Source organism: Equus przewalskii, chromosome 1 (genome assembly GCF_037783145.1).
Source record: "Equus przewalskii isolate Varuska chromosome 1, EquPr2, whole genome shotgun sequence".
Taxonomy (NCBI): domain Eukaryota; kingdom Metazoa; phylum Chordata; class Mammalia; order Perissodactyla; family Equidae; genus Equus; species Equus przewalskii.
Genome location: NC_091831.1, coordinates 179,482,747 through 179,505,808, shown reverse-complemented (window position 1 = coordinate 179,505,808; position 23,062 = coordinate 179,482,747). Strand labels below are relative to the sequence as shown.

The 23,062-nt window shown below is 40.9% G+C and overlaps 2 protein-coding genes across 6 annotated transcripts in view; one reads left to right on the top strand and one right to left on the bottom strand.

Annotated features, from left to right (window-relative positions):
* MIS18BP1 (MIS18 binding protein 1) overlaps positions 1-12,112 on the top strand; it is a 61,677-nt gene extending 49,565 nt beyond the window's left edge. For 2 of the 4 annotated variants that reach the window (XM_070629946.1, XM_070629938.1), the window contains exons 12-17: positions 409-581; positions 1,593-1,753; positions 4,050-4,198; positions 8,051-8,138; positions 10,851-10,905; positions 11,090-12,112. In XM_070629946.1, the coding sequence (XP_070486047.1) occupies positions 409-581; positions 1,593-1,753; positions 4,050-4,198; positions 8,051-8,138; positions 10,851-10,905; positions 11,090-11,193 (730 nt within the window). In that variant the 3' untranslated portion in view covers positions 11,194-12,112. Of the gene's footprint in view, positions 1-408; positions 582-1,592; positions 1,754-4,049; positions 4,199-8,050; positions 8,139-8,174; positions 8,358-10,850; positions 10,906-11,089 lie in introns of all 4 variants that reach the window. The other 2 variants (XR_011542684.1, XR_011542685.1) reach the window with 2 other exon arrangements.
* The window catches only part of FANCM (FA complementation group M), a 56,455-nt gene continuing 43,539 nt past the window's right edge, over positions 10,147-23,062 (bottom strand). Inside the window, exons 20-23 of one of the 2 annotated variants that reach the window (XM_070629918.1) lie at positions 21,743-23,062; positions 17,896-18,271; positions 15,337-15,628; positions 10,147-14,747 (exon numbers count right to left, since the gene is read on the bottom strand). In XM_070629918.1, coding sequence (XP_070486019.1) covers positions 14,609-14,747; positions 15,337-15,628; positions 17,896-18,271; positions 21,743-23,062 — 2,127 coding nt within the window. In that variant the 3' untranslated portion in view covers positions 10,147-14,608. Of the gene's footprint in view, positions 14,748-15,336; positions 15,629-17,891; positions 18,272-21,742 lie in introns of those variants that run through there. The other variant, XM_070629929.1, reaches the window with a different exon arrangement.

Below are 23,062 nucleotides of genomic sequence, written 5' to 3'. Positions count from 1 at the left end.
AGGTTTATAAGCTGGTGTATATAGGAACTAAGAGCTCCTCTTCCAATATACTTAGCACTAGTAAGATTTGAGCAACAGTGTCCAAAGTTAGTCATGCTAGGGTCCCCCAAAAAATCATTGATTAGTTGGACTCGGGAAAAAAATGTTGGAAGACTGGGATTTTTCACGTTTAATAGAATACAAGATAGAAGACATCTATGAGATATGTAAAATTACATCTTCATATTTTGAGCACTAGAGTAAGTATTGAGTGGAAAGAATAGTATCTTCTTTCCAATACTTACCTAGAATGATTTTCGTAAAATTCCCTCAGTTCAGTAAATCTCATTGATCTAGTCATATGCATGCAGGAGGTTACTGTTATTGGTTTGAATTTCTTGTTCTTTAACTGCTTTTTGTCTTCCGTAGTGCTTTTGCATCTCTTCCAAAGCACAAACCTGGTTTCTGGTCAGATGTAGCTATGGCTGTAGGTTCTCGATCTGCTGAAGAATGCCAGAAGAAATACATGGAAGATCCCCGAGGAAAAGGATCCCAGAAGCATGTCACTAAGGAAAAGCCAGTCAATCCCAAAGGTCAAAATGGTAACCTTTGTAGTTTTTCCTTGTTCTCAGTATCGATTTCTAATCACTCACTAAATGTATTTTATATTTACCCATGTGTCTTAGTATAGGTGTTTTCTTAAAAATGTTAAAGCTAGGAGCCGGCCCCGTGGCCGAGTGGTTAAGTTCGCACTCCGCTTCGGCGGCCCAGGGTCTCTCTGGGTTCAGATCCTGGGTGCAGACATGACCCTGCTCATTGGGCCACACTGAGACGGCGTCCCACATGCACAACTAGAAGGACGCACAACTGACATATACAACTATCTACTGGGGGGATTTGGGGAGAAAAAGCAGAAAAAAAAAAAAGATTGGCAACAGTTGTTAGCTCTGGTGCCAATCTTTAAAAAATAATTTTAAGCTACATAGAAAGAACTCCAGAGAGCATCTGTTTAATTCTTACCTAGATAGTGACTTCCATTAATAGGAGCCTTAGCAGCCGTGTGCTTTGAATTTGTTCTAGGAAATCTGCAGTTGGATCCAGAGATTTCAATGTCTGGGTTTTTGTTCTAAGGGTCTAACTTAATTTGAGGCCACTTTGGTGGGGCCTCCTAATAATTCATATGAAAACTTAGAATAAATTTAGTCTCTGTATTCCCCAGGAGTACACACTCCTGCCGGAGAAGTCCTCTGCTAAGCTTTAGAGAATATCCAGGACCCCTGTCTTAATTCAATAAGGTTCTTATTTTATCAGAATCAAAAATAAGGCGTCCAGCAAGAGGAGAGTAGGAGGTAACTCTCTCCCAGGGCGAAGGCCCTTTCAAGCCCACCCTGCCTGACCGTGGGAGTCTCTTCGTGAGGATCTGCGGATTAATCACAGTGCGCAGACCCCAGGGTAGAAAGGGCCCTTTGTTACATGGGAGACATAAATATTAATAACAGGCTGAGTTTACTTAATCAGAATACACAGTTTAGGTTTCGCAAAGGCTGTTAACTTTAGAGAGACGTTACTATGAATGACCAAATCCTTATCAAAATGTTTTGCTGACTCTCAAGGCAAGATAGGTGATGCTGAGAAGAAACAAACGATTAAGATAACTGCCAAAGTGGGAACTCTTAAAAGGAAGCGGCAGATGAGGGATTTTCTGGAACAATTGCCAAAGGATGACCATGATGATTTTTTCAGTACAACACCTTTGCAGAATCACAGAGTACTGGTAAGAGTCTTAAATGCATGAAATCACTGTTTTCTTTATATTGGCTTTTGTGCCTTTCTTTTTTGTGTATGGTTAGTGTTCATTCCTAGCATTTAGGCCATGGATTGATAGCCGCCGCAGATGTGACCAGAGGGTGGTGTAGGAGGCAGGCTGCCAGCGCGTGCCGTCTTGTCAGTGTCCAGAGTCTGCCCATCGGTGGGGCTCACAGGTCATGTTTGTAGAACCAGATGGGAAACCCAGAAATAGGCCAAACGTGGGTAATGAAACTTTCATAGGCAACAAGGCAAACTCTGTTTAAAAAGTGATAAGCTGATTGCCTCCTGTACAGTAAATTGGGGGGGGGGGGGGGGGTCAGTGACAGCACCAGATTGACAGATTTGAATATATAAAAGAATTAGTTTTTGCAGTATGAAAAGTTGTATAACTAAAAACTTTAATGAGTGGGATAAAATATTTGCAACAAATAGAACAAAACCAATAATATTTATAATACAAAGAACTCATTTGAATGATACTAGAGTACTAAAAAGTATCAAAATCACAGGAAAAAAGTGGGCGAGAAAGAATTCAAATGGCTGAATGAACACTTGAGGAAGTGGTCCTTTTAGCTAGAGTTCAAAGGAAAACAGAGTAAACTTATATGTATACCTTCTAAATTACAGAATCTTTTTAAAAAATAAGTTAAAATATCCACTAACAAAAAGCGATGGAGACATTGATGCAGTCATGCATCAGTGTGTGTGTAACTGAAGCATACCTTTTGGAAAGGATCATGGCAGTATATGAGAGCTGTGAAGACTAATGCCACTCATGGGAGTTTATCCTAAGAAATTCAACAAAGCCAAAAGTCTTCGCAAAGATACTCACTGCAGGTTTATCTTCTCAGCAAAAAACTGCAAACAATCTATATATCCAATAAGGATGTTCTTCATAAACACAGTGAAATACAGTACAAATATTAAGCACAAATGTGAGAGTGTTTCTAGAATCTAAATATAAATATTAAGTATATTAAGATTAAAGTAATGTGAAAATGGAAGGATATAGACAACTGCACTATTAAGTGTAAAAATTGAGGGGCCGGCCCTGTGGCGCAGCAGTTAAGTTCCCATGTTCTGCTTCGGCGGCCTGGGGTTCGCCGGTTCGGATACCGGGTGCGGACATGGCACCGCTTGGCACGCCATGCTGTGGTAGGCGTCCCACATATAAAGTAGAGGAAGGTGGGCATGGATGTTAGCTCAGGGCCAGTCTTCCTCAGCAAAAAGAGGAGGATTGGCAGCAGATGTTAGCTCAGGGCTAATCTTCCTCCAAAAAAAAATTGAAAGAGTTGTTTTAGTAAGCTAAACTTAAGGGTAGTTTTTTCATCTACTCTTGTTGTAATATTGCTGTTAAATCATCTCCAATTTAAGAAGGCTAGACAGTGCTTTGAGAATTTAGTAACATCGTTATCTGGGCCCCCCTTTTTGCCTGCACAGGTTATAAAGGGAGATATTTTAAGGGACCCATCAGACGCTCTTAACTATGTTCTCTGCACAGCAACCGGGCACCTTTAGGGGTTGTGCCCTTTATATTATTCCACCAGCATCTCAGGTTCTATATATGTTTTGGCCTAAATGCAAAAGTAGCAACATTTGAAAAACAAAGATAATAAAATAGAAATGGAAAGCAGTGAATTATATTCCATTTTTTGTGGCATAAGTCACCTTTTTCTAAGGTTTTAATAAAAAGGTAAGTAAAATCTTAATTAAGGATTGTTGTTTATTGGAAATATATACACACAGAAGTTAAACAGTGCTTGAGTTCCTATTAAGGGCCAAGTGTAATAGTAAATGAATTATAGTTTTGTTGTGTCTACACAGAGGTCAGCAAACTATGGGCCAAGGGCCCAATCTGGCATCCTACCTTTTTTGTAGGCAAGATTTGATGGGAGCACAGGCATGCCCATGGTTTACGTGTCGGCTCTGGCTGCCATCTGCAGCAGCAGAGTTGAGTAGCTGGGACAGACTGTCTAGACACAAAGCCTAAAGTATTTCCCATCTGACTCTTCACAGAAAACGTTTGCTGACCCTGGTCTATACAACCTTTAGAAAGAGGTGTCATTGTCTCCATTTTACACAAGAGAAACGAAGTTTTTTAGAGGCCAAGGCTCTGTTGTCTACCTGCCAGCATTTTCTGTCATCTCAGTTGGAAAATTATAAGAAGGAAAACAACTTGTCAGCCCATCAAAAGACATTTTGTGATAATGAGAAATTCCATTTTTAGGGGTGCCTGCTGGTAATAAATATTTGCTTTCTAGTTGCCAAGTTTCCAGGACAGTCAAGAAGAGGATGATATTCTGCCAGATATGGACAGAAACCCAACAACTCCATCGTCAGTTATCTTTCCGTTGACAAAAACTCCTCAGGGTCAGCATGTCAGTCCTGGCATGCTGGCCTCTATAAATAGGTAAATGTTCACACCTGGTACTGTATTCTCTGCATCAGCAATTAACATTTCATGAGTCAAAGACAGTAGATCTCAGTAATGAGAAGAGTCATGAAAATCTAGAAAGAATAGTTCCCAGAGGTTGAGGATGGACACGTTCAGCTGGGAGGGTGCTATTCAAAGTGTCGGGACACAGCTTACACTTCACATCAGGGCAACTTCCAAGTGGATCAGAGTTTTGCATGTAGAAATCTTGGAGAATTATTTTGTAATCTGAGATAAGTCAAGGTCTTTCTATGATGCAAGACCCAGAAGCCACTAACAAAAAGAACAATAAAGTCAACCATATAAAAAATAAAAATTTTACTTGGTACCAACCACCATAAACGATCAAAAGAAATGACAATCTGAGAAAAGAATATATGGAACATATCACAGGAAAAAGGCTAATTTCCTTGATACAGCACTCCTACAAATTAACAAGAAGAAGAAAGCCATTCTCATGTGTCACTAGTGAGAAGGTGGATTAGTACAGTCTCTGCAGGCAGAGTTTGTCTGTATCTACCCAAATCTAGATGCTCCTTGACCTAGCAGTCCAGCTTCTAGAATTGTGAACACACAGCTTATTCATTGCTGTATTGTTAATAATGACAAAAGACTGGAAGCAACTGGAATGTCCATCAATAGGCTCTCGTCAAATAAATTCTGGTACGTTATGTAGCCATAGAAATTAATGAGGAAATTCTTTATCTACTGTTACGGTAAAATGTCCAAGATACATCAAGCGAGAAAAGTTAGATGCAGTGAATTACGTGTTACCATTTAGGTAAATACGGGCTGTCTGTGTATGCGTGTATATGTGTATATACTTGTCTATGTATACTTGTGCCTACTTATGCATATATACATAAGTGCTTTTATTTGATTAAATACCTGAAAGGATACCCGAGAAACTGAAAACATTGGTGATCCCTGGAGAGAAGAGCTAAGATAGCTTGGGACAAGTAAGATGGAGACTTTTTGAATTTTGAACTACATGAATATGGGAACTACTTGAAATATAAATAAAATTACAAAAAAAAATAGGGGTGGCCAACTGTCACAGAGAAAAGATGGTAAGTGATAAGAATGAGGCCTGAGTGTAGGCTATTGAGTTTGGCAGTTAAGCAGACCAATGCTGACCTTGGTAAGAACAATTTCCATGGGGTGTGAGAGGCAGAAGCCAGATGATAATGAAAGCGAAAAAGGTGTTCAGCGCTCTCCATGAAGCTTGGTGAAATTTTAATTTGCATTTTATTTAGCAAAAACATAATTTTTCCCTAGCAATCCACAAATTATTTTTTATTTCAATTTAGTGTTTAGTGCAGGTGAAAATATATTGAGAATATAGTTTTGGGAAGCACTTTGGCCAAATCATCAAAAGCTTCAAAATATTCATCCCTTTGGCCTTTGAATTTTGTTAGCCAATTCTAAGGAAATATGAGATTGGGCAAGTACATATGTGCATTTGTATGAATAAAGATGTTCTCAAAACACAATACTGAAAATTTGGAGATAACTTAAATGTCCTAGAAGTTAAGAAATTATGTGTAATAACTAAAAAATCACACTTGCAAGAATTTTTAATAAGATAGAATAATGTTCAGTGGATAATAGTTTTTAAAAGCTAGGAAATAAAACTTCACACTTTTTTATGGCTGAGTAATATTCCATGGTATACATGTGCCACACCATCTTTATCCATTCATTTATTGATGGGTACTTAGGTTGTTTCCATGTTTTAGCTATTGTAAATAATGCTTCAATGAACCTAGGGGTGCAGATGTCTTTTCAAATCACTGTTTTCAATTTTTTTTGACAAATAGAAGTGGAATTGCTGGATCATATGGCAGTTCCATTCTTATTTTATTTTATTATTTATTTTGCTGAGGAAGATTGGCCCTGAGCTAACATCTGTTCCAGTCTTCCTCTATTTTGTATGTGGGATGCTGCCCCAGCATGGTCTCCGCCAAGTGATGTAGGTCTGTGCCCCGGAACTGAACCCAGGATGCCAAAGTGGGGCACACCAAACCTAACCACTAGGCCTCAGGGCCTGCCCCCATTTTTCATTTTTTGAGGAACCTCCATATTGTTTTCCATAGTGGCTACACAGTTTATGTTCCCACCAACAGGATGCAAGGGTTCCCTTTTCTCCACATCCTCGCCAACAGCTATTTGCAACAACATGGATAGACTTAGAGGGTATTATGCTAAGTGAAATAAGTGAGACAGAAAAAACAAAACAAACGAACAAACAAAATAGAAACAGACTCAGATTCTCCAAACAAAGTGGTAGTTCCCAGATGGGGGAGGAGTTGAGGGCCTGAGTGAAAGAGGTGAAGGGGAAAGGTGAAGTACAAACTTCCAGTTACAAAGTGAATGACTTAGGGGGTGTAATGTACAGCAGAGGGAGTATAGGCAGCAGTACTGTAATAACTTCGTATGGGGACAGATGGGAACTGCACTTAACGTGGTGATCGTTTCGTAATGTATGTAAATATCGAATCAGTATGATGTACACCTGGAACCAATAGGATATTGTATGTCAGTTATACTTCAGTAAAAAAGTAAAAGCTACATGCAGTACGATCCCAGTTACATACTGTGTGTTCATAAGAGAAAGGAGATTTCCTGACCAAAACATCACCCGCCATTCTCTTGGGGTTGTACAATTAGACTGATATGGGTTGTGGGATTTTCTCTATCACTTTTACAGTTAAGGAAATATAGCATTTTTTTCTTATAGAGCACATGCTGGACTCATTTGTATTATGAATATATTTCCTAAAACCTTTTTCTTATTTTAAAAAATGAGTTTCCTAGGCCTCTTCACTATCTCTTGACTTCACCAACTCGAGTAATTGACTTCCTTTTTATAACAATTTTGAAACGTTTTTTTCACTTCAGAAATGTTCTCTCTGCAGACCACAGACTCATGAGGTGCTGCTCCTGAGCAAGTGGCCAGGCCTACTCACTCGCTGAGCAGTAGCGTTTGTGGTTCCCGTTAGCATCTTAGTACAATCACATTTACAGATTTCTACCTGTCATACCTTTAAGGTTGCTTCCAAACAGTCATAAAGGAAAGGATAATCGGCCAGATAGGATCTTGGAGCCAAGAGAGAGGATTAGGATTGGTGTTCAGCTGGTGTTTACTGTCATTTACTGTATTTACTGTCATGGGACTTGTGGAGGGAATTGAGAACAACCGTTCTGTTTGGCTTGAATTTTCATCTGTAAATTTTGAGTCAAGCCTGTTAGCTAAGAACGAGAGGGGAAAGAGAGAAGGTAAAAAGAAATGAAGAAAACTTCATAGCTGGTCTGGGGAATACAAGACAGATGTAACTCTGTAGAAATAAAAGGCTTGTGAGCTGAACTGAAGACTCAGCACAGTTGGAAGTCATAAATTAGTTGAGGGTTTTCATCACCAAGTATATCCTTAAAGTGGTCAGCTTTAAGACTGACTCTGGATGGGGAAGGAAGTGAACAGGAAAAAGGAGTGAAAGGTGTATCAAGGGAGTCCAGGGACAAGAAGTGTCTGTGAGTTTTGGAAAATAGAAGCAGCAAGATAGAGACTGGAAAGAGCACAATTGGACAGTGAACAATAAGCAAATCATAATGTCCTAGAATATTCTTAATCAGTGTTTCCTTTAAAATGTTTGATTGAAGCATTTTGTCCATCTCCGTAGGTACACCATTGTCTTTTTAAAAATGGAAAAGAAAATGTACTTTTTAAAGATTGAAACACATTTTAAATTAATTTTATCAACTGCTGTTCAGCCTGTGGATAAAAGTATGGTAGTTAACATTGGCTTGAAATACTTTGTATTCAAACAGGAATGAATGTGATAAATATGTTTTCCATATGCAAAAAAACCATAAAAGTAAAGGTGGCATTGTCTGGGGCAATATCAAGAAAAAAACGGTAAGTATTTTTATTCTTCATTCATTTTCTCAACAGATATCTGTTAACAACTGTAATAGCTGGCAGGTTGTGGTGGTTAGGAGTTACGTAACTGTCCCTGCCCTCACGGTGCTTACAGCCTAACGCAAGTCCATCACGACAGGAGGCCTCTAGCGAGATAAGTGTGGAAGTGCCGTAGGATTACAGGTGGCAGCACGTAGACTGAAGCATCTGAGCACGGTGAGAATGGATAACGTTTCTCACTTAAGGAGCCAGGTGGGGGTGGGAGAAATACATGCAGGTCAGGGAAGGACGTTTCAGGCCCGACACAAAAGCATACTATCTGTGCAATGATTGGGCAATAATCCAGGCTAATGAATCCTGATTGCCATTGGATAAGAAATTTCATCAAATACTATGCAGTTTCAAATGGTTTCAAATGTTTTTTAGATTCAGCTACTTAATTTTTTCATATATATCTAGATTTAAAATCTAATTACAGAAAAAATTTTAACTTCAAAGTTGCCTTAATAGAGTGATCTATATCCCTTTGAGAAAAGATTGAGAGCCTTTATCCTCTTGACTTTTTAAATTTTTAATGTGATTTTAATTTGGATAACTTATATCCAGATAAAAATACAAATATTCTAGAAAAATTAGTTCATCTCAAATTGCCTCACAGTGAATAGCTAATCTTAGAGAATGATCATTGATGGGTGGAAGGAGGATGACCTTGCCCCCCTTCTGACTAGGTTGTGGCCGTCTCTTCCTCCCTCGCCTATGTTGAAGTATTTCTGTTGCACACTTGCTAGAGTGCGATTCCTCTTGGAGAGGCTCTCAACTGAGCACTGGGATCCCATAATCACGTCCAGTCTTCCTGGGCTTCACTTGTCCACAGGAAGTGGTAGATTCCGCTGGGGACCCTGATGTAATAAAATCGGCTTGGAGACTCAGGTCTTCAAAAGAAACCTCTGCTCCATAAGTGAAGATGCAGGCAGACGTCCTCTGTGTTCTTAGCTTCCCTTTGTCCAATCCCACATTCCTTAGGAGAATGAAAGTTTGTTTTGTTGCAAAGGACCTGGGATCATCTTATCATAGTGAGAAGGATGCCTTCTAGTGTGTTTTGCCAGTAAGAAGCTGGGTTGCTTTGACAAGTATTTCTCAAACTTAAATGAGCATAGGAGGCTCCTCGGGAATCTTGTTAAACCCCAGATACTGATCCACTATTTGAGATTCTGCATTTCTAACAGGCTCCAGAGCCAGCCCGGATGATCTAGGGGTTAAGATTTGGTGCTCTCACCACCAAGGCCCAGGTTCATTTCCTGGTCAAGGAACCACACCACCCATCTGTCAGTTGTCATACTGTGGTGGCTGCATGTTGCTGTGATGCTGAAAGCTATGCCACTGGGATTTCAAATACCAGCAGGGTCCCCCATGGTGGACATGTTTCACCAGAGCTTCCAGACTAGACAGACTAGAAAGGACCTGGCCACACACTTCTGAAAAAATGGGCCATGAAAACCCTATGCATAGTCGCGGAGCACTGTCTTATAAGTGCCGGAAGGGGAGAGGATGGCACAGAAAGACCCCGTAGGGTCCCGCTCTGCTGTCCACAGGGTCGCTAGGGGCCTGAATTGACTTGACAGCACTAAATCGCAACAAACCAGCTCCAGGTGATGCTTATGCTGCTGATCCGTGCGCCACTGAGTAGCAGAAGACCTAACCCACTCAGTCTTTTCTCTCTGCAAAATGAGAAAAAGTTCATACGGATATTTCTGCAAGGGCCCTTCCTATTAAGAACTTTGGTTTCTCTGTGTATCTACATCATCTTACCTACCTCTGGGCTTTTTATTCGTAATAGGTTTTTGTTTGAGCAGGCTGCCAAACTACAGTGTCTTTGTGATTTAGACCCATTTTTTCATAGACTAATGTTGTAGCCAATGTGTGAGGATCGAAAAAGATTTGGTATTAAAAGTTCTGATTTCAAGTTCCAACTCCCCCATACCAGCTTCATGACAAGACAAGTGGCTTGAGCTTTTGAATCTCATTTTATTCATGTGTGATGTGACATGGGGATCATGATACTGGTTTATCTCACTAAATGGTTTTGAGGGCTTAATGATGTAATCGTGTTTGGACTCATTTCACAGGAGAAAATACACTGACATCACAATCTATGAACACAAGTTAGTATCTCAAGTTTCTTTCAACAACATTGACCCTTAGTACAGTGGGTATTCTCAGTCGTATTTTCTTTTCTGTTCATTTGTTAGAATAGCCAGCCATGGCCACTAGTTTAAAAAGCATTGACGTATATAGGTATGCATTATACATTTAAAACTTGCCATATAAATTCCCATTTTAGTCAAGAATTTAAAGTACAGAGAATTTAAATTTTGCTAGTGTTAATGGAGTGGAATAAGTACTTAGTAGATTTTGGCAACTTCCAGAGGCCCACAGACTGTCCTTTAACCGTTGTAGCATTAGTTTGTAATGTTTTCTTACAGTCATGTTTGCCAGCAGTGGGAAACAACATTGAATAGTCATGGTTCCTGCCCTGGATAAATTCAACTTAAAAGAGAATTAGACAGAATTTTACAGATAATCACGTATGATTAGGGGTTGCAGGCACATGCTCCAAGTACTCTGGGAGGAAGGATGCGCAGTCGTGTCTGGTGTGAGGCCGGCTTCAGAGGGGGCACCATTCAGCTATTAATACGAGCTCTCTTGTAGGTTGAAACTGATTTTGCAACTCCAACATCAAGAAGAAAAGCCCCGTTTAACAAAGGTAAGTACTTACATCCTTATTTTCGAGCTCAGTTCTGTTACAGGGTCGTCTCTTTATTAACATGGTACTAAAAGTAATTGCTCTCAAGTGGGCAGACTTACCATTTTGTTTCTTACAGTTTTCAATTTCATTGAAATTACTTTTAGAAATTTATTAATCTTTTTTATTAAACTTCTCTTTACAGAATTAGCAGAAAACTCTGGTATTGGAAAACTTTTCACTAATGCTATGGAGTCTTTAGATGAAGAAGAGAAAGACTATTATTTTTCAAACTCTGATTCTGCATAGTAAAAATGAGAAAATATTTCCAAGATTTTTATCAAGAAGCGGACAGTGTATTTATATCTTCATTTGAAGTACATGTATTTTCTTTATAATAGCTTCATATTCAACTGTGGACTCCTTTTCCAAGGTTTCATGTTTTTGTATTCAAAGTAAAATATCCTTCTATAAAATATTCCTCATTGCTGCAGCTTACTAAAAATATAAGGAAAATTGTTTTGTTTGTGTAGATATTTGTAAATTTCTGGTTTGCAATGTTAAAAAATATATATAGATAAGTCTCTCATAAGCATCTAAGTCTTATTACTTTAAGAAAATCATGTTCCAAAATGACTTTTTAAGAGCTTTCAAGAAAATGTTGCTATCCTTAAGGGGGAACGTGGGGGAAAATAAAAGGTAGATTGTACTGGTGGCTAGTGAATTCATGAAAACTTTAAGTTAGCATTTGTCACCACTTGGTATACAAGCCAGAGTTGATCTAATGTTTAAATTACATGTTGCTGAAACTATTTCACACGCTATTTTTCTTAAAACTTTTGATTGGCATATCTATGAAACCTATGTAAATTTAACATTGCTTTTTCAGTATTTTATTAGGTCGAATCAGAGAACAGATTTTGTTGCATTCTTAAAAGCCTTATTTACATATGCAGACATAGATTAAGTTTTTATCTCAATATTAAAAAGACTGGATTAGATAAACATCAGGTGATCTACCAGTGTAAGGAGACAAGTTACTATGTCATAGTACACATTGTTTTCCTTTTAGACAGATGGTTTCTTTAGAAATAAACTTCTTTTAGCTTATTCTGCCATTATGTTTTAAAATTATGTTGACATAGAATATTTTCCATCTGGTTACAGTACATACTGACCTTTGTCTCTAGTTAGGTTGTTCAAATAAAGTTAGTGTACTTTTATAGTATTTGTGTTGTTTTTATGATTGAGGTCACAGTGGTTTGCAGCAGCATATAAATTTCAGATGTGCGTTCTTGTATTTCCACTAATGTATAGACTGTGTTGTGTTCACCACCGAAAGTCTAGTTTCCATCCATCACCACGCACGTGTCCCTTTACCCTGTCACCCTTCCTGCTTGCTTATTTGTTTAAATTACTGCATCACAGAAAGAAAGCAAGATGTGTTTTGTTACTGGTTTAGTTTGTTTCCTCCAAAAATGCCAGAACTTTGAGTAAAAACTACATTTTCTTGTTTCTCGAGAATTTAGTCAGTAATGACCTGCAGTTATCTAACTAACTATAAGGTTTCTAGAAATGCAAGATTTAAAGCGAATAGTGCAGCTAGACTGAGGTGGTCCTCCTCAAAGCTGCCGTGGCCGTTTCCTGCCACGAAGACTTAGCTGTAGGCTGGAACAAATGAAAGGGGTATTTTGGAGTGGCTCTAAACACACTGCTGTACAACTTAAGTTGCCAATATTTGGTATAATACCACACTGTCTGAAGGTAGGGATAGTGTTTTAGGAGTTAGAAGGTAGTCCAATTCCACAGTGGGAAACAAAGCTGATGTGGAACTAGCATAGATCTGACAAACCCAAAGTGCGAGCCCACCCGCCAGGTCCCTGTGTCCTATCAGAACTCCCTCAGCATTGCCCTCGTCTGTTCTGTCGTATCCCACCTCCTCGCAGGTCCCTGGTTAGTCCTACTTCTTCCCCTCAGGTCAGAAGATAAGCCAGTAAGGTTAACCTAACCTCCCAGGAGACTGACTTACACATGGAAAAGAAAGACTTGAAGGGCGCAAAGACAGGAAGATGGACTGACAGGCAGTAGGGCTGACGGTCAAGTACTACCAGACAGCGTCTCGGAGGCGGCTGTGGCAGCTTCAGAGTGGCTGCAGCTCCCCACAGCAAGGATAAATGAATGCAGTCCTCTAGCTCATGTCCCTGATACAGCGCTGGTTTGTGAAATATTTTGTCTGATGGTGGACACACAGAATCACAGCATGCTGGTGTCTGCACGGGAGGTGCTGCAAGGTGGTGAGTGGCCCAGGTCGCTGTGGGTTGTTGAGGGACTGCAGGCTCCTGGCATGCAGCTGGGGCAGAGGGTCACCAGAGGTCCCCACGCACATGCACCTCTGACACAATGAAGCAGGAACAAGCAGCAGCAAAAAGCACACTGGGACAGAAAGAGAAGCCCCTTTGCTTCTCCTGACGAGGCTTAGGTCATGCTCACTGTAGGGAAAATGCTCAGAAAGTTCAGTCTGTTCTAGAACAAGATACTGAAGGGTGAGTTTGAACCTGAGAGATAATAAACTGATAACTGCGCGTCAGCCAATAACTTACAGAACTTTTCTCTCTCGCTCAGTTGCTTTCAGAAGAATCGAGAATTTATACTATCCCAAAGGAGCCAAATTCACAATTAGAGTAACTTTTTAGTGAAAAAGAACTGTTTCTAGGTACTGGGTACTCATTCTAGATTTTCCAGTCTAAACCTGAATGAGCCACTTGTTTCTTGGCCTCACTTTTGTCATCTGATAAGAAAGGTCATTTGAGTTAGATGAGCTCTAAGTCCCTGCCGAGTCTCAGGCCAGGACAGCTCTCTGCTGTGAGGCTGGTCCCACTGCCCAACTGTAGCAGAAGACAAACTGAAGGCAGCAGGAGATAAGGGACTCAAAATGGGGGCAAGTGTCCAGAATTAAAAGCTGCTGTAGCTCCAGACTGACTACAAGGAAGGGCCTCAGGTTTTGCAGATGAAAACATGGAGCCATCTTAAAATAATACACACAGAAGGTAACGGGTCACAATGAAAGTCCATACTCAATAGCTCCTCTGTAGTAAAACGAAATTCTCCAAGTCCAGGTCGATATACCACTTCTTTAAAGATGATATTTCAATGAAAAAAGTAGTGTAGGCTGGAGTTCATACCAATAGGATTTGATTGTACTTGAGTGTGACAACTTTGGTAAGATAAACACTCAGTTAAATTTTCTAGTTTCCTGGTTACTGGGGCATGTATCTCACAACACACCTACCACCACACCTCATCCAATAGTATGCAGACTTAGGACCTTTAAAATATTGTAGATGATATTATAGTTAATATATAGGAAAAATTGTTTATGACCATTAAGTTGGCAGCAGACACATCAAATTATGCTCACAAATGACAATGACAGTCTTTGGAAAAATTCCAAAATACATCTCTAACTCTAGCTTTTACTTTCTTAATAGCACCTTCAATAAACTTTTCTTTATCCAATTTAAAAAAAAGGTTTCATAATCTAATCAAAATGGTAATTGATCAGGGGTTTCTTTTTTAATAATTTATATAAATAAAAATGTATACAATATAAAATAATACGGAAATATTCTCTTATTTACATATGTACACTGCTAATCACGTCACAGCGATGACTACCGATGTGCACCTTGCGCTGGGAGTCCTGCCCGCGCCCCAAGCAGCCTGATCAAGCGTCGGGCTGCAGGCCACCGTGGTTCAGGCCGTTGGGTAACATCTGCATGTCAAATACGTGGTGAACGTATCTGCAGATCTCCTCGGCCTTCTGAGGAGGCACTTGTGCGTGTGTGGAGATTTCCTGAGGTGAGCTGAGAAATAAATGAGACAAAAACATTATACTAGGACTTGTGAGTTATGAAATTTAAATTCTTATCTTGCTTTAGGAACACAAAGCATTAAAGCCTTAAGAAAATCATCCCTTCCTAAGCGTTCTACATCCAGTTAATATGTGTTTAGCATTAAATAAAACAAGGGCTTATTCTCTGTACTTAAAATCAGATATAACAATAATTTCAACATCTTACATGGGCCTTTAGTTTAATTAAAATTAACCTATTTTTTTAAATCCTCCTTTCCAAGCAATATAATAATCAAAAACCAGTTAAATTTTCAACTTGAACATTTTTCTAATTACAGAACTAAACAGCCCAGAAATGTTAGGATGAAGATGAAGTGTAGGTGCTGTCTGTCTGACTACGTAGGGCTCGGAGCCCCTCAAAGGCCACACCTGCATTTCCCCCATTAATGTCCTTGGCTTCATGCAGGGACTTAGGCGCTGAGAAGCAAAAAGTCTTGACTCAATCAGATTTTTCAAAAAATACTAAAATTCCTGTGAAATGCTAAGAATGATTTAAAAGTAACCATTATTATTTGATACAAATATTAAAACAGCCATACCTGTTAGTCATCTTTTTCACAGATGAAAACTGGTGACACATATTTAATGCAGTGACATAGCTTACGTTGGGAATACTGAGATAAAACTGAAGCGCCCCACACTTATTACTGTTCACCACTGCTGGGACCTGAATGCCAACATTCTTTCTTTGTTCCACTAAAGATAGTTCCTTTAGCAAATCTGCAGTTTCTTCTTGGCAGGAACTGAAAAGAATTCGGATTCCAGCACCAATTAAGGTAGTGAGCAGGTTATCATAGCTCTTTGTTCTCCTAAACATCCTGGATGTGTCTCCTAAATATGAAATATTTAGGAAAATGCAAACCTTAGTGACTTACATTAAGTAGAATCATTAATACTATATATTATTAAAATCCCAAGATCTACACCATTAAGCAAACTAGTGCCACATTATGATAACGAGAAACCCTGCAGCTAAAGATTGAAAGTGATTCTCAAATGTCTAAGAGAGAAAGTAGGGAGAACAGTCTCGATGAGTGTCCTAAACCGGGATCAACACAGGAAGCTGAGGATGCAGGGAGAGCGTACATTCCTAGATAATTGATTTCTGAAGGCCGAGGCTGCATTACTCATCTCTAAAATGCTTCCTAAGGCCAGCAGTGATGAAAGCTTCCTTAAGATACAAAATTACCTTATGTATTTATTCCAAGAGTAACTCAACACCTTGCACACCCACTGTAACATCTCTTTAACTCTTGCCTGTTAAGTTCCGTCCCTGGCTTTCCCATTTTCTTTCCCTTTCTACCCACATCCTTTCTTTGGCATTCTTCATTATGCCAAAAAAAACAAAAAATACTTTTCCATAACTTTGGCCATGTTACTTTCCTCTTTATTCCAAATCTATTTCCTTTATAAAGGCTATGTTAGTAAAGAGGAAATTATAGAATTTTAGCACTAATAGGAACCAAGAGATCACCTAATCTAAAGCCCTCACTTGTCAAATTAAAAAAGAAAAAAGACTAAAAAACAGTCACTGAAAGATAGAGTGATGGGGCTGGCCTCATGGCCGAGTGGTTAAGTACATGTGCTCCGCTTTGGCGGCCCAGTGTTTGCCAGTTTGGATCATGGGCAGGGACCTACACACTGTTCATCCAGCCATGCTGAGGCAGCATCCCACATAGAAGAACTAGAATGACCTCTAACTAGGATGTACAACTATATACTGGGGCTTTGGGGAGAGAAAAAAAAGAAAGTGACCTATCCAAGATCACATGGTTCACCAGTGACAGCATGGGGATAAAAAGGTACGTTGCTCAATTCTCAAACCAAGGTCTTACATAAACTACATTATTTCCTTTTACATAATGACCGTGTAATATTTTTTTTCAGTGAGGAAGATTGGTCCTGAACTAACTTCTGTTGCCAATCTTCCTCTTTGTGCTTGAGGAAGAATGTACCTGAGCTAACATCTGTGCCAATCTTCCCCTATTTTTTTATGTGGGACTGCCAAAGCATGGTTTGATGAGTAGTGTGTAGGTCTGTGCCCAGGATCCAAACCTGTGAACCCTGGGCCGCCAAAGCAGAGCACTCAAACCCAACCACTACGCCACCAGGCCAGCCCCATGACTGTAATTCTTAAATTTTCATAGTGGTTTTCACCTGCTTGATTTCACTTAAGCCTCATAATATCACAAGATGAGTGGGACCAGTGTATGAATAACTCCTCAGGGGGAGGGATTTGTCAATAGCTATGGAGACCCCAGACCCAGAGCGTCTCCTGCTTCCACATCCCTCGATCTTTTCACTATCCTCAGGGGCTCCCCATCCAATTAAATATTACCCACAGAAATCCCCTAAATGAAGCTCCAATCCTGCATTTCCAACTGCATCCTAGGCACCCGTTTCAGTGACCTACTGATAACTCAATCTTAACATGGTCAAAATTGAACACCCCTTGTCCCTCAAATCTGCTTCTCTCTCTCATAGTTGTCATCTTGATGAACAGCACCAGTACCTAACTGCCCAGGATCCAGGAAACTGGTCAACTCAAGAGTAATTCTTGGGGCCGGCTCCGTGGCCGAGTGGTTAAGTTCGCGTGTTCTGCTGCAGCGGCCCAGGGTTGGGATCCTGGGCGCGGACATGGCACCGCTCGTCAGGCCACGTTGAGGCAGCGTCCCACATCCCACAACTAGAAGAACATGCAACTAAGATATACAACTGTGTACAGGGGGGTTTGGGGAGATAAAGCAGAAAAAAAAAAAAGAGTAATTCTTGACTCCTTCTAATCCCACCTCCGAAATCTCCAGAATCCCACTCCTTGTCCCCACTGCTGCCTTATCTAAGGCCCTCATCCGTTCTGGGACTCCTGAAAAAGACCTAACTGGTTCACTTGCCTTCAACCTCTCACCCTTCAATTCTCATAAGCTACATTTAAACACAATGACTAATGAAACACATCACGGTATTATGTAAACATGAAATGACATCATGAGTCCAAGTATTTACATTTAAGAGCTTCCCACGTCCTGACAGAAGAATGAACTAAATAATAGTCAAGTTCCTCTACAGCCTTATAAACAAAGACATTTCAAAATACAAACCTGTTTTTTCTCTGTCCTTTTCCACAATCACACATATTCTTTCAAACATGCTCTGTAGGTACTGGATCTGGTCAATGAGCTTGTTCTTCCCGACACTGTTTAGCATCTCCGACTGAGGCCTCCTTTCCACCACCATGCGGTTACTCACGATGTAACCACAACCATGAAGAGGACAGACCTCTACCTGTAAGCCATGAACTGCTCGCAGGGAAGAAATTACTTCTGAACCAGAAGTGATTTCACGACTATCTACAAGAATACAAGTTCTTCGGCCTTCTGGTGGAAATCTGGGAGCAGCATGTGTGCCAGCCAAATGTGGTCTTGAGCTGGAACAGTATGCCATTGAAGAGCCAGAGTCCTCCCGCACACTCCCGACCTGGAACAGTAGGAAACATCCATCCTGATCAGGTTAAACATGTATTAACACCATAAACTTCTAACACCTCACATGATTTTCCGTACTGATATATATTTTTTTTTTACTCTTTTTTTCTTCCTTCAACATGACCAAAGTGACTATGTAGATAAAGGACCAAACCACCGCTTCACACCTAGTAGGATGGTTATGATTTTTAAAAGAGGGAAAATAAGTGTTGATGAGAAAGTGAAAAAACTGGAACATACCTCGCTGGAGGGAACGTAAAATGGTGCCGCCACTGTGGAAAATAGTTTAGCAATTCCTCAAAAAGTTAAACACAGAATTACCACAGGACCCAGTAATTCCACTCCTAGGAATAGACCCAAAAGAACTGAAAACAGGCACTCAGACACTTGTATGCCAATGTTGGTTCATTTTGGAAAATTCTCAGCCATTGCCTGTTCAAATATATTCTCTACCTTGTTCTCTCTTCCTCTTAATTCCAGTTACAAGTACCTTAGACTCATGGACACGATCCCACAGCTCTTGGATGCTCCCTTTTGTTTTCTCACTCTTTCTCTGTGTTTCAGTCTGGCTAATTCCTAGTGACCCAGCTTTAGTTTGTTGCTTCTTTCCATGCTGTGTTGAGTCTACTAACGGGCCTGTTGAAGATATTCTTCATCTCTTACCATGTTTTGCATTTCCACTTTGCTGTTCTTTATATTTTCCATTTCTCAGATGATATTCCCTATCTGTTCATGCATGTTTGACTTTTCCACTAGAGCCTTTAACGTATTAACCATGGTTATTTTAAATTCCCTGAGAGTTCCAACAACTGGGTCTTATCTGAGTGTAATTCTTGAGAATGTGTTTTCTTCTTCCTTCTATGTACCTTGTAGCTTTTGGTTGAAAGCCAAACATCTTGTGTAGGACAGTAGTAATTGAAGTAAATAGTATATATACCTAGAAACAGATATGCCTTTCTTTTGCTAGGCCTTTAGTGTGTGCTGTTGAGTCAATCTAGTCCAAAGTTGAGTTGGGTTTGGGTTTTCTTATTGCTATGATTACTCTAGGTACAACCAGAGGCTTCAAACTCCTGTAGGGTTACGCTGTATTTAGGTTGGGGGCTGGGTGGCCAGACGACTTTCTAAACGTTCACTCAGCTCTAGGTCTTCTCTGTGAGCCTGTGCCTCAGAGAGGTTCTCTCCCATGCTCTTGTCCCTCTCAGCAGTAGATTGCTTTGATTTGTTCCTAATGTTTGGAAGCCTGGTTGAAGGGAGCGCTGAGGAGGAGATGGGGTGTTTTCTATTGTCCTGATTCAGCCTGTCTTGCGCAGGACTTGTGTCCCTCCATCTCAGAGGTGCACCTTCTCAGTGATCCTGCCCTCCCCTACAGTGGCTGGAGATCTCTAATGTTCCAGGCCGAAGATGTTGCCCTGCCCCGTTCTCAGGTGTACAGCATTTTGTTCTTGTTCCCTTTCTGCAATGCAAAGGGTCTTCCCCTCAGCCCTGAGGGCCAGAGAGTTTGCTGCTCTTCCCCCAGCAGCTAAGCTTTTGTTCCACAGGGGAAATGGGGGGAACGACCCAGATGGGGTCTGGTGCCTTCTCCACAGTAACTGCTGGTCACTTCCCAAGGCCTGCCTCAGGAAGGAGGCCTTCTCTGATCCTCAGTCTTCCTGAGAACGCCTGATGAGTCTGTGGAGAGAGCCCACGAGTGGTTGCCAATTCCCCTTCTGTCTCAAGCGCCCAGCAGTTCTGACCTCTCATGCTAGTCCAACGCCTTTTGCAATTCATTAAAGTTTTAGCTGAATTCTTCTTACCAGGTTGCAAGTGCTGAGCAACTGTCCCAAATCAGCAAGCCTCTCATTGGAGGCACTTGTGTTTCCTTAGCTATCAGGGTGACTGGTGGCCAGCAACCTCAGCTCCATAATGGTTTCAAATAAACTTAGAATTTCGTAGATTATCTTTTTTTTTTTATAAGGATGGGAGCAAAGCTCTTTCCAGCTTTCTACATTCTAAGCTAAAGACAGAAGTCCTAATCACTCAGAAATAATCTCTAAAATATATTTGATATTCAATTTCAAAAAACAAAAAAGAATACATGTACTGAAGGAAGAAATAGCCACTAAAAAAATAAAATATTGGAAATATTTAGCTATCTTGGAGTAGAAAATGGCTTTCTAAAGGTGACACTGAACTCAAACTATAAAGAAAAAACAGACTGTATAAAAAGTTACCTTACGACAAAAATCAAAACAAAAAGGCAAATGACAGACGAGAAATACTGATTGCAATACATATGACAAAGTAAATGTTAACAATTTTAATATCTAACAGTTTTTGACAGGCTATTTAGTCTATTTTCTGTCTCCTCAATTTACCTCAAATTCTTTCCCCTCCTAATTTCACATGAGAAGAATCATACTACATGGAATTGTGGTATTAGATAATGAAGAGACTGTGAACGCATTTCTCTTAAAATCCATTTACCCTTTGTCACAGTCCTCAAAGTACTCTTTGCCTATATCTATGTTTTCGTTAGAGCACGCAGAGGAGAAACGCAGCAGCGCCTACTGACTTCACAGTACCCTGCACACGCTAACCACCTTGACCCTCGGGTCACTACCCACACACACAGCTGAGGATGCTCAGGCTGGGAGACAGTAAGTCCTGTCTTGCTCTCCAGTCTGTTACAAGACAATCTAGTCAACCTTGTCCTAATTATGCCCTTGAGAAATAACTGTGCAAAAAAGCCTAGGAAAAATTTAAAACTGGGAACACCAATTGGAGGGCCCTTGTGTGGACAGTGGAGCAGGCTGATCAAGCAGAATGGACGAAACACCCAGAATAAAAGAGAAACACAAGTCTAGGTGTAGGTCTCACTCCAAGACGACAATCAAGGAGATGAGGCAATATTCACCGTCAAGGGATTCCTACTACTACGACTTTAACTCCTATTTTAGCAAAACTATTCTAATTATGAACTCTGAAAAATTGAAAATGATTTTCAGGATTATTTGAGCAAGAGAGGAAAAGCTGGAAACGGGACCACTCAGTCATTCTGGAAAGAAAGAAATTTAAAGGAAAGAAATCAGGTGATGCCCCTCAGCTCCTGTGCCCAGTCAAGAGACAGAGCGACACACCCAGGGCCTTGGCAGGGCAGCAAAACGTTAACGGGGCACTAGTTCTGAGCATGGAATTTCTGTTAATTTTTCACCTTTCAGGAAGACCAGTTTTCTACATCCTTTTTATAAAATTAACAAGTTTCCTCACAGAGTGTTATTAAGAAAAAAACTATTAACAGATTTAAAAATGAAACCCTAAGCATCCCATGAATGATCCATACGATTTAGTGTGCTGTTTGCCTGTGTGAAGAATTTCATCACTGCTCGTTTTTCTTTGACCTACTTATTTAACACAAAACAAAAGAAAGCAACAAAAAAAACCTTTTGGTAAACATGAAGGCCTTTTTCTCTAATTTAATCCATACCTTCAACTGAACTGGGAATTTTCTACAGTCTGTCTGTGAATCAACAGCGGTGGACAATGGTGAGGCAGCTTCGAGTCTATCACGGCTCTGAAGTTTGAAGTCCGAGACCTCAGAGACTGCATCCTTTAAGTTAAGCGGTGTGTGCCGTCTCTGCTTTGCTGACTCATCAACAACTGAATGAGAGTGGTCTTTGGATGGCAAGGAAGACCCAGAAGGCACTAAACTCAAACGAGGGTCCTGCTGTCGGCTCATGTGACCCTGCTGTCGGCTCGTGTGAACTTGCTGTCCGCAGGTGTGAACCTGCTGTCCGCCCGTGTGAACCTGCTGTCTGCTGATGTGAACCTGCTGTCTGCTGATGTGAACCTGCTGCCCACCTGTGTGAACCTGCTGTCTGCTGATGTGAACCTGCTGTCCGCCCGTGTGAACCTGCTGTCTGCTGATGTGAACCTGCTGTCCACCCGTGTGAACCTGCTGTCTGCCCGTGTGAACCTGCTGTCCGCCCGTGTGAACCTGCTGTCCGCCCGTGTGAACCTGCTGTCTACTGATGTGAACCTGCTGTCCGCCCGTGTGAACCTGCTGTCCGCCCGTGTGAACCTGCTCTCTGCTGATGTGAACCTGCTCTCTGCTGATGTGAACCTGCTGCCCACCTGTGTGAACCTGCTGTCTGCTGATGTGAACCTGCTGTCCGCCTGTGTGAACCTGCTGTCTGCTGATGTGAACCTGCTGTCCACCCGTGTGAACCTGCTGCCCACCCGTGTGAACCTGCTGTCCGCCCGTGAGAACCTGCTGTCCGCCCGTGAGAACCTGCTGTCCACCTGTGAGAACCTGCTGCCCGCCCGTGTGAACCTGCTGTCCGCCCGTGTGACCCTGCTGTCCGCCCGTGAGAACCTGCTGTCCGCCCGTGAGAACCTGCTGTCCGCTAGTGTGACCCTGCTGTCCGCTCGTGTGACCCTGCTGTCTGCCCATGTGAACCTGCTGCCCGCCTGTGTGAACCTGCTGCCCGCTCGTGTTAACAGTCCCTGGGTCAACCATATCACTGGAGTCTCCTTTATCATTTACAGTGTTTTCCTCCTCACTTGAATCATCTAGTAAAATAATTCTGGATAATTTCTTTTTTGAACGTGCAAGATTTTGTGTCATGTTCATTTGTTTTAGCTTTACTGCATGTCGGGTTTTATATTTCTTACTCCCGCTTGCAAAGGAATCTTCAGCTACTACGTCAGAATCAACACACGCTTCTTCTTCACTTGACTGGCTTGTGCCAGACTCCTCTTCAACACAAAAACTGTCTTCTAAATAGTTTTCATCCTGCTCAGGGAT